General features: G+C 41.1%; 1 protein-coding gene across 3 annotated transcripts in view; it reads left to right on the forward strand.

The window, feature by feature from the left end:
* The window catches only part of MAP2K5 (mitogen-activated protein kinase kinase 5), a gene marked incomplete at both ends in the record, with an annotated part of 273181 nt that overhangs the window by 112136 nt on the left and 145473 nt on the right, over positions 1-15572 (forward strand). For all 3 annotated transcript variants that reach the window (XM_080690438.1, XM_080690439.1, XM_080690440.1), the window contains 2 exons: positions 3645-3706; positions 8704-8752. In XM_080690438.1, coding sequence (XP_080546564.1) covers positions 3645-3706; positions 8704-8752 — 111 coding nt within the window. The remainder of the gene's footprint in view (positions 1-3644; positions 3707-8703; positions 8753-15572) is intronic.

Here is a 15572-nt window from a genome sequence, read left to right on the forward strand (position 1 = left end):
TTTTCTGTGTCTATTGAAATTATTAGGTATTTTTAGTCCTTTATTCTATTAATATGCTGTATTACATCCATTGATTTTCTCATAGTGAATCAATTTTGCGACCCTGGGATTATTCTACTTCATCCTGATATATGATTATTTTTATATATTCCTATATTCAGTTTGCTAGAACTTTGTTGACACTGTTTGTGTGCATGTGTGGTATTGGTTAAACCCAGGGCTTCAAGCCTGCTAACACATACTCTACCACTGTTGAGAATATTTGCATCTGTGTTCATAGGGATATTGGTCTATAGTTTTCTTACAATATGATTGTCGGGTTTTGATATCAGTCTAGTACTTCAGGTAAGTTATCTAATTTTTTTTTTTTTGAGGTACTAGAGATGGAACCCAGGGGCATTCTACCTCCGAGCTGCACCCCCTGCCCTATATGTTAGTCTTTATTTTGAAACAGGGTCTCGCCGAGTTGCGAAGGGCCTCACTAAGTAGCTGAGGCTGTCCTTGAACCTTGATCCTCCTGTCTCAGCCTCCCAAATGCTGGGATTACAAGCATGTGCCACCACCACGCCCAGCATTATCTAGTTTTTTAATATATAATTGTTCTTAATATTCTCTTCTAAAATTTAATTTTATAAAATGGATAGTCACGTTCTCTTTTTGCTATTCTTTTTATTTCCATTTAGGTAGAACGTTAGAATGTTGCTTTTAGACCTTTTTATTGAATGTAGGCATTTACCATCTTAGTTTTTCTCTAAGCACTGCATTAACTATGTTCTAGAAGTTTTAATATGTTGAGTTTCTGCTTGCCCTAGTAATTACAATTAACATCTTAATTTCTAACAGTGTCATTCAGGCTAATATTAATTCTAACAGTACAGATGCTCTTCAGCCTTATGGTAAGGTTATGTCTCAATAAACCCATTTTAAATTGAAAATATAAGAAGGCATTTCATAACACTAACCTATTGGACACCATAGCTTAGCAACACAGTATGCTGGAGTATTGATTTTTTGCCCTCATGGTCGTATGACTGACTAGAGTCTGTAGCTCACTGCTTTTGCCCAGCTTGGCAGGAACATATCATACTAGTCCAGGAAAAGGGCAAAATTCAAAATTTCAAGTGCAGTCTCTACTAAATATGTTTTCCTATTGCACCATTGTAAACCTAAAGAACTGTAAGTTGAACCGTCATAAGTCAGGGGTCATCTCTATACAAAACTTTGCTCCTATAGAGCTCAATCTTGTTTTTCTCTTTTCCTCATCTTCCCGCCAGCCCCCAGTGTCCAAGCACAGGGTGTGCTTACTCTGGTTTCCCAGCTGCATGTTGGAATCTGGAAACTACAAGCAGAAGCTACCTAAAAGAAAGATCATAGCCAGGCGTGGTAACACATGCTTATAATCCCAGGATTTGGGAGGCTGAGACAGGAGGATCACAGGTTTGTGGCCAGCCTCAGCTACTTAGTGAGGCTCTCTGCAACTTAGTGAGACCCTGTTTGAAAATAAAAAGCAAAGTAGGGCTGAAGTTATAGCTCAGAGGTGGAATGCCTCAGGGTTTGATCCCCAGTATAACAACAGGATGATCATTTTCCTCTATACTTTTTTTTTGGGGGGGGGTCTGGGGATGGGACCCAGGGGCATTAGACCTCTGAGCTACAGCCCCTGCCCTATTTTTTATTCTTTTATTTTGAAACAGGGTCTCACTGAGTTGCAGAGGGCCTCACTAAGTAGCTGAGTCTGTCTGTGAACCGCGATCCTCCGGTCTCAGCCTCCCGAATGCTGGGATGACAAGTGTGCGCCACCACGCCCGGCTCCTCTAGCACTTTAAACAAGATAACTATAAATCCAGTAGCTTCATGTATGCATGTATAACATTTTTATGAAGAAATCCATTTTCTCTGATGCTCATCTTCAGTAAAACATGACACAGATATTTTCATCAGCAAAATAATTTGACTACATTTCAGAAGAATGACATGCTTCAGCTTACTGCCTTATTATTCTTATAAATCATTTATTAAAAGTGGTATGTAGCAATTTTTAGCTTTTGGTAGGAAAGAATTCTCAGATATCCTGGATAGTGTCTTTATAAAACTGAAAGACTATACATCCTAATTTGACCCTTAAAGAAAGGCTGTTACAAGTTGTTACGTCACTGTTGAGTGAAGTAATGGCTCTTTACATAAACTGCATCCCTGAAATTCGTATATCACTTTCATAAGACTCATAAGATTGAAGTTTTGACAAGCATATCAAATTTACTTTCAAAGAATGTCGGTTTCTGCAGAATTTCAGTCGTTTAAGGGCTGCTGTTGTTGGTACGGAGAGTTTGGGTTTCCTTCTGTGAAACTGCTTCAGAGTAGCCATGCCTGTCTGGCAAAATTCATGGTAGATTTCACTCATGCATTAATTCATCTGACAGATACTTATTAAACATCTACTATCTGCCAGTTGTGCAAATTTCCAGGTTGATGAAAATGAAAAAAAAAAAAAAAGAAAAGAAAGCAAAATGCATGGCCCTGCCTGGTTATGGTCACCGTCCAGTGCTTTTTGGTTTTTGGAAACTGCCAAACATAACTTAAAGATCAGTTTGGTAAAGAGGCTGGTAGTGAACACTATCTTAGTAAAAATCAAGTTGTGACATAAAGAGGTTGGTTTTCCTTTTCTTACCTTATGGTTTTCCAAGTGATATCAAAGATTATAAAAAAAGAACAAGTTGGTATCTTGAGAACAGATTGATTGATTGTCTGGGTACGGACTTTGAAGAGAAACATCCATGTAGATCAATGTTAACATTGTTATTTTTGCTTTATTAGTCTGTGTATTTTTTTGTTTGTTTGTTTTTTGTTTTGGTGGTACTGGGGTTCCTGGAAGCCCTTCTACCTCCGGGCTACACTCCCAGACCTATTTTTACATTTTATATTTGGAAACAGGGTCTCCTAAGCCAGCGCGCGCGGCTGGCTTCGAACCTGCGCGATCCTCCTGTCTCCGCCTCCCAAGTGCGGGGATTACAAGCGTGCGCCACCACGCCCGGCCTAGTCTGTGTATTTTGAACTTCATTCACCACAGAAACTTCATTTGTTTGGCTAATGTGAGACTTGGATAGGATTCTGGTTTATGTTTCAGAAAACAGGCACATAAATCGTAACATTCAGTCGTCTTCCTCTTTATAGTTTTCTGTATGTGTTTAAGTTTCCAGAAGTACAGATTCTTAGCCTGCTCTTGACTAATTTCTTTCCGTTTTTTATGCATATGACTATACACTTGTGAGTAGTTGTATGTCATCTGGAAGTATGATTATGTTATTAATAAAACTAAGCTAAAAAACAAATTTTACCCTCTGCATCTAAAACATAATTTAAGAAGAGGAGAAAGCTGGGTGTAAACCCAGTTGTTGGGAGGCTGCGACAATAGACTTACAGGTTCAAGCTTCAGCAATTTAGTGAGACCCTCAGCAACTCAGCAAGACCCCATTTCAAAATAAAAAGGGCTGGAGTACAGTAGCTCAGCAGTAGAATGGCCCTGGGTTCAATTCCAAGTGCCAAAAAGACAAGGAAAAAAACCATACAGTGATGCACAGAGGAGGCGCCCAAGGCACTGTTCTGGAAGTTTCCTCTGCAGTAACTCAACATGTTTATCTCCGCAGGGGGCTCTTTGGATGTGTATAGAAAAATCCCAGAACACGTCCTTGGAAGGATTGCAGTAGCGGTAAGTATAAGCCTTCAATGTTAGGAAATGTGGGTGATTTAACCGTTGTAGTCAGCCCTGTTCTGAGACCCTTGCTTTGTTTCTTGTCTTCATTCCCAGTTGTCTGTCCAGTCCTTCTCGCCTTTCTTTGCTTTTCTCCTTTTCAAGGGCCAGGCCCAGCCATCCCGTGACATCCCTCAGGCTTAGCCGGGTTCTCAGCTCTCCCCTGTCCCTTCCTCGTAGGGAGCCTGGGCTTGAGGTGACCAGCAGCACTTCTACTCTCTTTACAAGGAAAACTGTTATTTTGGACATCTTGTGGTTATGCCCATATAATTAGAAGATAACATCTAAATGACTAAAACTGCCTACAAAAATACTACTTTGCTCTTAAAGATTTATCTATTTATTTGCACTGTGAATTGAACCAAGGGTATTCTACCTTCGAGCTATATCCCCAGTTTGTCTGTTTATTTATTTATTTATTCATTCGTTCATTTTTAACTGGGGTCTCACTAAGTTGCTGAGGCTGGCCTTGCACCTGTGATTCTTCTGTCTTAGCCTCCAAAGTACTGGGATTTCAGGTGTGTGTTACACCACGACACCACGTCCAACCTACAATCTTTTTATGTTCTTGGTTTTTAATTTTTCTACTGGCTACAGCTAGGAACTTCTTCCTTTGTGATTAAAACAGTTTTTCTGTTTTCTATATTCACTAATAAACTGAGTAAATATATCAACTAAACTACTCTGTAATTCCACGTTTCCAGTTTGGAATAATGCAGGCTAAGCAGTGTCTATGAGAAGTCATGGGGTGGTGTAATAGTAAACAATTGCTAAACTAAAGGCACTCTGATAACTTATTAGTTTAATGCAAAACAGAGTGATTATATCATGTACCATTTAATTAAATGGCTTATTTTCACATTCATTATACATCAAACTGACAACTCATTCTTTAATCCAACATGGACACTTATCCAGTCTTAGTTTATTGTAATTCACAGCTTTCGTTTTTTTCTTTCTAATTATTAGTGTGAACTGCTGGGGTGATGAGAACTTTCATTTCTGATGCTGTTGCTGCTAAGTCGCTTCTCATCTACGTGTGTAGGTAGATTAGTATGAAATTTGAATCCTTAAATCACTATTTTAGATGAAAATAGAAATGTTTCATTTCTTCTTCTAATCTCAGGGGGGGACGAATGCTTTGTGGCTTTTGGCAGTTCTTGGCTCTAAAGTTTAATAACACGTATCATAAAGAGCACACAAAAAAGGCAAGGAGACCATTTGGAAAAGAAAAAATGTACAAGTTCTGTATACTCAATTAGCTGTTGAACTTGACAGAAATAGAAATGTGTGCCTTCTTGGGTAGAGAAGCGTGTTCCTCCAGGACTCCATAAATTTCACCTCCCTCTCATGTCGGGCATCCAGACAAGGTCACTAGCCTTTCCAGTTTTATTAGAGTGGGAAGCCTGTGAAGTGAATGAAGTCAGCAGAAAGAAAAACAACAACCCAGCTCTAAATTTAAGTCCAGCCTGCCTACTGGATAGCTGAAAATATGACAAAATATTTTCAGTGAAAGTCATTCAAATAAATGCTTGTCCAGGTCATTGTCATATTTGCCCTTATATTTAAAAAAAAAAAAACCAGAGGTTTTTTTTCCCCCTAAAATGTGTCCATTTTCTCCAGCTTTTATGGCTCATCAGTTCATAGTAATGAAAACTGCTTATGGCTGGGGAAGAAAAAATGCTTTCGATAATTTTGCTTTTCTTCTGCTACTTGTTGTAAACTCTGCTGGGGTTTAAGCTTGTATAATGCCTCCAAAGTACATTTTTTGAATAGAATCTGATTTGGCTACAAACATGGATAATCCTTTGCTAGAGCTGACACGTGCCAGATCGGTAGAGGGCTAATGCCTGACACTGGGGCGTGTGCCAGTCCAGATGAGAGGAGCAGAGTTGCGGGCTGAAGGTCAAAGTGTGCGACACACATCTTCTTAACAAGCCCGTTCCCAGCGTCCTTAGTTATTTCTCCTCCAGTGTCACAGAGACAGCATCAGTGTCTTCCCCTGTAGCTTTCCTCATTAAGGTGAAGAAAGCACGAGCATAGCTTTAGCTACTACCAGGTTGAAAACAGAATCAGAAGGTGGGAAGTAGGAGTACGTAGAATCCTCCTGCACGGCCACTGTTCCACGCTTGTGTACAGACATGGTGTCAGTTTGCTTCTGTAGCAACCCTGTGAACTTTGGGTTACGAACACACGTTGTATATACCGTGCGAAATGAGGTTTCTGAAAGTTAAATAACTTGCATAGAGTTGCTATCAAATTATTAAGTGCTGATTTGAACACAGAGCTCTCTGACTACGAGCCATTGCTCCTTCCCTCTACTGTCCTAAGTTTGGAGGGGGGAAAATGGATAAATGAAAGAGCGAACTAGGTTAAAAAGTGGGGGGAATAAAAAAGGACTGGGAAGATAGCCCAGTGGAGTTCAGTGGTTGAGCCCTTGCCTGGTATGTACAAGGCCTGAGGTTCTATTCTTAGTACTATAAAAAAAAGAGAGCAAGAAAATAAAAAATCTAAATGAGAGAATAAAGCAATGGTGCATATAATTGTTGCAGATTCTTTTTGAGCCCAGGTCTCGCCGTGTTGCCCAGGCTGTTCTTGAAACCCCAGACTCAAGGGATCCTCTTGCCTTAGACTCCCAAGTAGCAGGCTGCAGGTACCGCCACACCCAGCTTTCAGATTCTTTTTGTGTCTCAGAATCACATTTAGGCATCTCTTCCTCCCCAGGTGAACTTTATTTTCCAGGTTCTAATAACCTGACATGCAAGGCAGGCTGGAAGACCCAGGGTTCATCACAGGATGGACCTCTGTCAGCCTCCATGATATGTGGTTCAAATTTTCTCTTGTAGGGTGCATGGCAAGAGGGCATTTTCCTTGAAGAAATCCATATAAACTATCTGATTTCAGCCTTCGAACCCGCTCCATGATTTTTATCCGCCACTCATTTAAAGCTGTTCTCCTCTAAAGAGGAATGAATGTCTTTCCGCCATTCCCCGCCACCTGGCACGTTTTATTTTTCCTCTCGTTTCCGAGGCAGTGACACATTGTCCTGTATTTTGAGTGCTAATGTTGATTGAAGTTGTCCCTGAAAGCATGTGCACTTGACATGTCAAGTAGTGAGTGATTGACAGCAGATATAAGTACTTTTAGTGTCAAGGCTTTGTCAAGTCATTGTTTGAGACCTCGCCTGCTGAATACCGAGAGCACTCTCTAGAGTCTTAACAGATTCCTGGTTCCCCTGGACCCCGATGCTTGTATGCTTTAAAGGGAAACATGGTATGTTTTGACATTTGTGAGGATGTTTTCTTTTTGAGTCACTAACAAAATTTGTGATTTTAGCAAATGAAATAGAATCAGACAACGTTTATTTCCACTTGACGATCTGAATATGTTAGATTGCCTTCCTTTGTGTCTTTGTGTGTGTGTGTGGGGAGGGGGTGCTGGGGATTGAACCCAAGGACGTTCTACCTCTGGTCCTTTTTAAATTTTTGTCTTGAAACAGAGTCCTGCTAGATTTCTGAGAATCTCCTTGCATTGCTGAGGATGTCTTTGAATCTGTGATCCTCCTGTCTCAGCTTCCCAAGTACTGGGATCACAGGCGTACGCCACCACAGCCAGCTCCTTTTTCTCTTTTCTGATTATTCACTTTCCGTAGGACCAATTTTAGTGGTATGCTACCTTTAATGAGCATGTTTTATAATATTCAACTAAGCCGGGAGTTGTGGCGCACGCTTGTCATCCCAGCATTCGGGAGGCTGAGACCGGAGGATCGTGGTTTGTGGACAGCCTCAGCTACTTAGTGAGGCCCTTTGCAACTCAGTGAGACCCGGTTTCAAAATAAAGAATAAAAAATAGGGCAAGGGGGTGTAGCTCAGAGGTCAAATGCCCCTGGGTTCCATCCCCAGACCCACACACACACAAAAAAAATTTAATAATATTCAACTAAGTTTCTAAGTTGAAAAATTTAATCTTACTTCCTCAGAACTCAAAAGATCATTATTTCCAGGCCAAATAAGATATCCTCTTCCCACTACTTAAGGAGAAAACTGTTTTCACTATTGATGTTATTTTTTATAAACACTTAAATAATTTTGTCCTGTTTCCGCCTCTAATGAATTTGTTATTATTAATATTTTTTAAGCATTTAAATTTATTTTTAGTAGAGCGCATGCCCTGAGTTCAGTTCCCAGCACACCACACTTACACACACCTCTGTCCTTGATCATAAATGTCATGACTTAAAAAATCATGCAGAAATATGGAAAATTTTAAAGTCTTTTTTGCTAGTTGTGGTGGTGCACGCTTGTAATCCCTGCGCTGGGGAGGCTGAGACAGGAGGATCGCACAGGTTCGAAGCCAGCCTCAGCTACCTAGTGAGGCCCTCAGCAACTTAGTGAGACCCTGTTTCCAAATAAAGTATAAAATAGGTCTGGAGTATAGCCCAGAGGTAGAAAAGCACCTGGGTTCCACCCCCAGTACCACACACACACACACACACACACACAAAGTCTTTTTGCTTTTCCCTGTTCCTTCCCTCCCCAGGGCATAACACCATTTAGAGTCTAGTATAAGCCGGGCTTGGTGGCTCACACCTGTCATCGCAGTACTTGGGAGGCTGAGACATGAGAATCACAGGTTTGAGGCCAATAAATGCTTATTGGTTGACAAATTTTTTTATGGTGGTAACTGGGATTCCTGGAAACACTTCTACCTCCGGGCTACACTCCCAGTACCTATTTTACATTTTATTTGAAAACAGGGTCTCTTAAGCCAGTGCGTTAGCTTCAAACCTGTGCGATCCTCCTGTCTCCGCCTCCCAAGCACGGGGATTACAAGTGTGCGCCACCACGCCCGGCGGTTGACAAAGTTTTAAAGGAAAAAATTATGGTTGATATGTTTTACTGTGGAAAGTTCCCTATAATGTCATAATTGCACTGTTTTCTCTTTCACAAATGCAGGTTGTTAAAGGCCTTACCTATTTGTGGAGTTTAAAGATTTTACACAGAGGTATGTGTTGGGTTGTAATAGACTAACTTAATTTGGGGTGGGATGGGGCTCTCCAGGCGGTTAATCTGATATTTGAGCTAGATGATATATTTGATAGTCAAAAACTGGGTTGCCAGTCTGGTGTGGTGGTGCACACTTGTAATATTTGCGCTTGGGAGGCTGAGACAGGAGGATCACAGAGGTTTGAAGCCAGCCTCAGCCACATAGTGAGGCTCTCAGCAACTTAGTGAGACTTTGTTTCCAAATAAAATATAAAATAGGTCTGGGAGAATAGCCCGGAGGTAGAAAAGCCCCTGGGTTGGTTCCACCCCCAGTACCACCAAAAAAAAAAAAAAAAAAAAAAAAAAAAAGTGGGTTACCTGTATTTTTCCCCCATTTTTTATTTCCATGTTTCCTGCTTACATTTACATTTAGGTTATAAGCTTGATCTATTTTTGTGAATTACATTAACCAAACATACAAAAAGATATTTCATAGTATTTTTAAATAACAGTATCCAGTTGTCTTACTTAGCTCTAGGTAGCACAAACCCTTCCTTTTCTGTACAATTTCATCCTGCCTTTTATTAATATTTCAGATATCAATATATACTGCTCCTTAAGAGATTGCTTCATATACCTGAAAGCAGGACCTTTAAGTCAGGGATTTGTGAGAACACCAGAAATCATCCCTGGTCTCCTAACAGACACGGGGGAGATGATCACATAACCGTTGAGTGTTGCAAAAGGAAACTCCTTTTTTTTTTTTTAATGTTCCCACAATGTCTGAATTCATTTGGAACAAATGATTAAGTGAGAAAGAGACTATAACTAAGCAACTTGAAGGCCTAATGCTGCAACCGTACTGTTTAATTTTACACATCTGCTCATCCTAGCTTTATGCACATTTGGGGAATGCAACAGGATACAATTAGATGTGATTAAAGGAAAGGTGCTTGTTGTTTTTTAAGGTATAAACTGAGAGAGGAAGAAAGCCAACAATGTCTTCACCTGTACTGCCACTTCTGTCACTCACAATGGCTTTATTTTGTGGGTGGTTTAATATCCTAGTGAATTCAATTTTCTCCCCAAACCTTTCTCTCTCTCTCTCTCTCTCTCTCTCTCTCTCTCTCTCTCTCTCTCTCTCTCTCTCTCTCTCTTTTGAAGGGGATGTGTAGATATTTATTTTATTTGTTTGTTTGTTTGTTTGTTTATGTGGTACTGGGATTGAACCTAGAGACATTCTATCCATGAGCTACACGCCCAGCCCAATTTTACATTTATTTATTCATTTATTCATTTATTCATTCATTTATTTATTTATTTATTTTTGGTGGTACTGGGGATGGAACCCAGAGGCTTTCTACCTCTGGGCTATACTCCCAGACCTATTTTATATTTTATTTGGAAACAGGGTCTCACTAAGTTGCTGAGAGCCTCACTAAGTAGCTGATTACTTTTATTTTTGAAATAGGGTCTTGCTAGGTTAATGAGAACCTCACTACTTGTTGAGGCTGTCCTCAAACCTGTGATCCTCCTGTCTCAGCCTCCCAAGTACTGGGATTACTGGCCTGCGCCGTCACGCCCAGCTGGATATGCTGATTTTTGACAAGTAAAATATTAATTCAGTGTTTGAAGGTTTTCGTGCTGATTAAATGGAGTGGTAAGCCAATTTTGTTGTTGTTAGTGGTGTTCTATTCTAGAGCATAGTTGGTGCAGATTCTAGAAGTTATTTTCCCTGGGTGTGAATAGAAATGTAAACACACCTGGTGGGTGAATGGGCGCGAGACCTTTCCACTAGCAAGATGAGGAGGGAAGGCAGGCCAGCGTGACACTCGTGCTGCCTCCGCACACCCACCAGCCCGGAAAGTGGTTAAGTCATCTTAGGGGGAATTAGCCCAGTGGTCAGTTCTTGTCACTTGATTGATTTTTATGGGCATCTGTTACCCATTTGACAAAGAAACTGAAGGAAGGCCTCAGAGCTCAGAGGCAAGGGTCCTTCATTAAAGGGTGGTGCTGTGAAGAGGGGAGGGTGGTTATGAATGAGAGTCTCTGGATCATTCTGGATTCTAGTTCTGCTTCTAGTGAATTCTCTCTAGCCTTCACTTTCTTTGAGGAAACTCAGTAGCACCAAGAACTCTGGGGTATAGGGAGCTACTATTTAGTTATTCTGAAATTATTTTGGCTTTTCTCCTTTAAAATTAAAAATTATGCTAAAAAGTTGCTCTACCTCTAGCATACCTATGTCTCAATTATTTTAGTTTTACTCTGTGTTTGGGAAAAATAACTGATTTTTAAAAATTTAAGATGACATCTTCACAGACAGGTTTCCAGTGGGGTTGTCTGGATCTGAAAATGAAGTCTAGGGTGACAGTCCCAGGGCAGCCCTCTGTGGTGGGTGTGGGCAGCCCATTTGATGAGAGCATCCGCAGCTCTGGCTGCAGCTGGGCCAAGAAAGGGCTTCTTCTTCTGTACCTTCTGTATCACAGAAGGCTCTAGTGATGTGACCGATTGTGAGCACGAGGGCTTTTTTTTTTTGGTGGTACTGAGGGTAGAACCCAGAGGCTTTCTACCTCCAGGCTATACTCCCAGACCTATTTTATATTTTATATGGAAACAGGCTCTCACTAAGTTGCCGAGAGCCTCACTGAGTAGCTGAGGCTGGCTTCGAACCTGCACGATCCTCCTGTCTCAGCCTCCCAAGCGCGGGGATGACAAGTGCACGCCGCCACACCGGGCTGCATGAGGGCCTTAAAAGGTAATCCCGAGCACAGAAATTCTCCTCGGTCTTTGCTGGCCCATCCAATTCCCGTTGAGCAACTAAAATTCCACTGCCTATGGGGAGATGTCTGTGAGGGGCTGCCGTGGTGGCGGCCAACAGTTGATTTCAAAGAATTTCAGTTTTAAGCAAGTATCAGGTAGGAAATGTGCATCTTTCTGTCTGAATGGAAGACTCATAATGAAGTACAGTGTGGATGACCAATTACTATTCCTTAGTAGTTATGGCTACTCAGCTCTAGAAATCAGTACGAAGTAGTAAAATACCTCATTAAATAGCTTTACATGTTTAGTCTCTGAGTTTCTTGCCTGTTTGCAGAAAGTTTTACCATTTGAATTGAAAAGCTGTGTTTTTATTGAAGAGTGGATGAAGCCAGGTGTCCCTGAAGACTTTTGTAAAGCATGATAAATGAGAAATTTACCCCAGATTGAGTAGCTGTTAACTTAATATTTTAGAGGTTTCGTCCATATTTAATAACTTGGATTCCATAAAAATAAGATTAAAGATGTCTTTTTATTTACCAAAAAGCTATTTAATTTTCTCCTTGATTAAAAAAAATTGTAGCTTTTTAGATGAGTTCAATCAGGCAATTAAAGATCAGAGCTTTTAAGTTCAGCTAAGGCAATTAAATAGGTAATATACTTGTTTATACACTTTTGCTGTATAAGCTCATTGCTGTACCTTCTTAAAAGCACATGGACTCATTTTTGCTTCCTCTGATTGATGACTGGAATTCTAGCGGAATACATGTCACATTGTCAAATCAAAGACACTCCTTCTAGGCAGGGCGGGGGAGCCGGCCAGGGCTCTGTGAGAAGACAGCCAGCGAAATGAAAGTACTAATGAGTCACCCGCGCGGCTTCCTTCTTTGTCTTAATCTCGGCACCTGTGTTCTCTCTGATCACCATTTTCTCATGCTGCGTGTGTGTCGGGGGGAGACACTGCTCCTTACTTAGTGAGCGTACATTTACACATTTTTAAAAAATTAAGACCTGAAGCTACGCACAGTTACCTCATGTCAAAACAGAACGTTTTCCACATCTCAATGGTTTCCTGGGGCAGGAATGGTCTCGAAGTTTTAGTTATAGAAAATGGGCATATAAATAGTATATTGCAGGATTTATAAAGCATAGTTAACGACTTCCAGACACGCCGTCAGAAGCCGGAGTCTTTCCCGTAGCGTGTACCCAGTGGACACTGGCGCAGAGAACCTGCAGTAAGCAGTGACCGTCCCCATCCCACGCGGCCTGTCCTCTGGCCAAAGTTAGTTAACTCGGAAGTATATTACATCAACCAGAAAGTGTAGGAAGTGGAAGGGGAAGAGTTGCTATTCATACTGAATCATCAAATATTCAGTTGGTACTTGCATTTTTTAAATATTGGTACAGATAGTACATGTGAGAGTACTTAATCACCTCCCAAATGCTCTTAATGTAAGTATGTTCTTATTATAACTGTGTACTAATCACTTGATTCTGTTAATAAGAAAACCCCACTCCCAAATCCAGCTAAGAAGAGAGATATTATACTTTATATTACTGGGTCAAACTTGTGTAAATCTTTTCTCTAAGATGAAGCAAACATTTGATGATATCACACGGGGACATAATTATTAAAGATGTTTGAAACTCCCACCAATATTAACAACCACGGGAAAACCGTCTTTCAAGAAGACACACGTGAGAGCCTGCAAGCATAGCATGTGCCGACTGCGGGTGAAAACAAAGGAAATGAACAGTGAGGACGTCTATTAGGCCAGATCCCACTTGCAGCAAACATTGCAGCTTAACTTCAAAACATACATCGCCACTAATGAGGTGAGAGCCCTGCATATTAATAAACCTGCAGCTCCAGTGGCCGTCATTACCCACATCAAACATAAACACGAGATTAACACCTATGCCGTCGCTTTGCAAGATGTGAGAATACCGTGGCAGTAACTGCTTTCTCTTTCCCCGAGGATAAAAAATAGAAATGGAAGGGTAATGAGAATAGAACGCAGATTAAGATAATCAAATTGGCCATCAGTCCGGAGCAATCCTACGCAGATGCAGAAGTTTATAGAAAGAGAAAGCCTAGATAGCTGGCATCCCATAGTATGTATGTACATATGTATGTATATGTGTATATATATATATATATATATATATATATATATATATGTATTTGATTAGTTTCCTTACCAAAAGCCAGTAAGAAGGCTTTTTTTTTTTTTTATACTGAGGATTGAATCAAGGGGCATTCTACCTCCAAGCTACACTCCCAGCCCTTTTTACTTTTTGTTCTGAAACAGGGTTGCACTAGGCTGCTGAGTCTTGCTGAGTTGCTGAAGCTGGCCTCAGACCTGCGATCCTCCCGTCTCGGCTTCCTAAGTCCCGAGATTATAGGTAAAGGAACCTTTAAAATGCATTTTTGCAGAAATGCTAGAGATGAGTGTCGTACAAATAGATCACTAAGTTTTGAAGACCCAGAAATATATGTTACAGATTGTATTTTCTGGCTCATGTCCTTATACATCCAGCCTCACACAGATCTTTTGCCTGGTGCTGTCTGAGATACAAAAGCCAGTGTGGTTAGTTTGCTCATTCGGTAGCTATTGAATTTATACCCGCTGTGTTCCAGGCACTGGTCTAAATACTTGCACTGCATCAATATATAAAACACAAGATCTCTACACTCGTGGGATTTTTATTCTAGCAAGGACGCGTGAGATGGGAAACAACCCATAAATAACCAGTAGTAAATACAGGATGTGTTAGAGGTTAGTTTTATGGAGAAAAGTAGATCAAGTATAGGGGAGACAGAGAGTAGGTTGCATTGTTAATCACATGGACCTCACAGCGGGGATGGTTTTGGAGCAGAGGCTTGAAGAAGCAGAGCTGGTCCAGAGGCGTATGGGAACAGTTAGGGCAGAAGCCACACAGGGGCCTGTGCCTGGAGTGTTTGTGGAACAGCAAAGAGGCCGGCGTGCCTGCAGCCAAGTGGAGGGGACAAGGCAGAACCAGCTGTTGGGAAGCTGTTTCAGGAAGCTGGGTGTGGTGGCACACACCTGGAATCCTAGGACTTGGATGCTGATGCAGGAGGTAACCAGGTTCGTGGCGGCCTCAGCAACTTCAGGAGACCCCGTTTCAAATAACGATGGGGTGGGAAGGGGCCACTGGTGGTTTTGCTTGGAGATAAAATGAACATTGGGTTCCATCCCCACTACCAAAAAGAAAGAAAGAAACTGCTTGGTAATCGGGTGACTTACAGAAGCCTAGATCAGGAAGACCGTTGTTAAGATAGGATAAAGTGACCAGATGCTGGATTTAGGGATCTGGAGAGACCCTGAAAGTAAATTTTGCTATGAATATAGTAATAATAGTAATAATGAATATTTATTAAGCATTTACTCTGTGCCAGGCACGATTTTTAAACATTCAGTCAATAGGATTTGCTGATGGATTCTTGTGGGTTTTAAGAGAAAGTTGAGGTTCCTTAAATTTTCAGATTGCTTAAAAATTCAGTATGGTGAGAATGCTTCCTGTTATTTTTTTCTGTTAAAGGAGAAAACTACACTAAACTAAGGGTGGGGGGGGGCTGGTAGTATCAAGGGCTGACAGCGCAGAGCAACTGGGATTCTTAGATGTTGCTGGCGGAACATGAAGTGGTACAACCACTTTGGAAAATAGTTTGGTAGTTCCCTGTACCAGGGAACAGCAGTTCCACTCCTAGATATTTACCTAAGAGAAATGAAATTTATGCTCACATGAAAACTCCCAGGGAACTGTGTATAGGCGCTTTATTCATAATAGCTCCAAACTGGAAACAGCCTTTCAGCTTGCAAAGGGATAAACAGACTGATACATCTGTACCATGAAGCACTTCTCAGCAACACAGTGAATATCAGATACTTCATAGAGCAGGCTCAGTGAAAGAAGCCAGGCTCAGGGCTGCAGACTGTGATTCCACTATGTGATAGTCTGAGGAATGCAGAACTATAAGGACAGAAAATGTACTGGTGGCTGACAAAGGGCAGAGGGAGGATTGGGCTGAAAAGGCACAAGGGAGCCTCTTAGGCTGT

The sequence above is a fragment of the Muscardinus avellanarius genome (genome assembly GCF_963383645.1).
Source record: "Muscardinus avellanarius genome assembly, chromosome: 3".
NCBI classification, from domain to species: Eukaryota; Metazoa; Chordata; class Mammalia; order Rodentia; family Gliridae; genus Muscardinus; species Muscardinus avellanarius.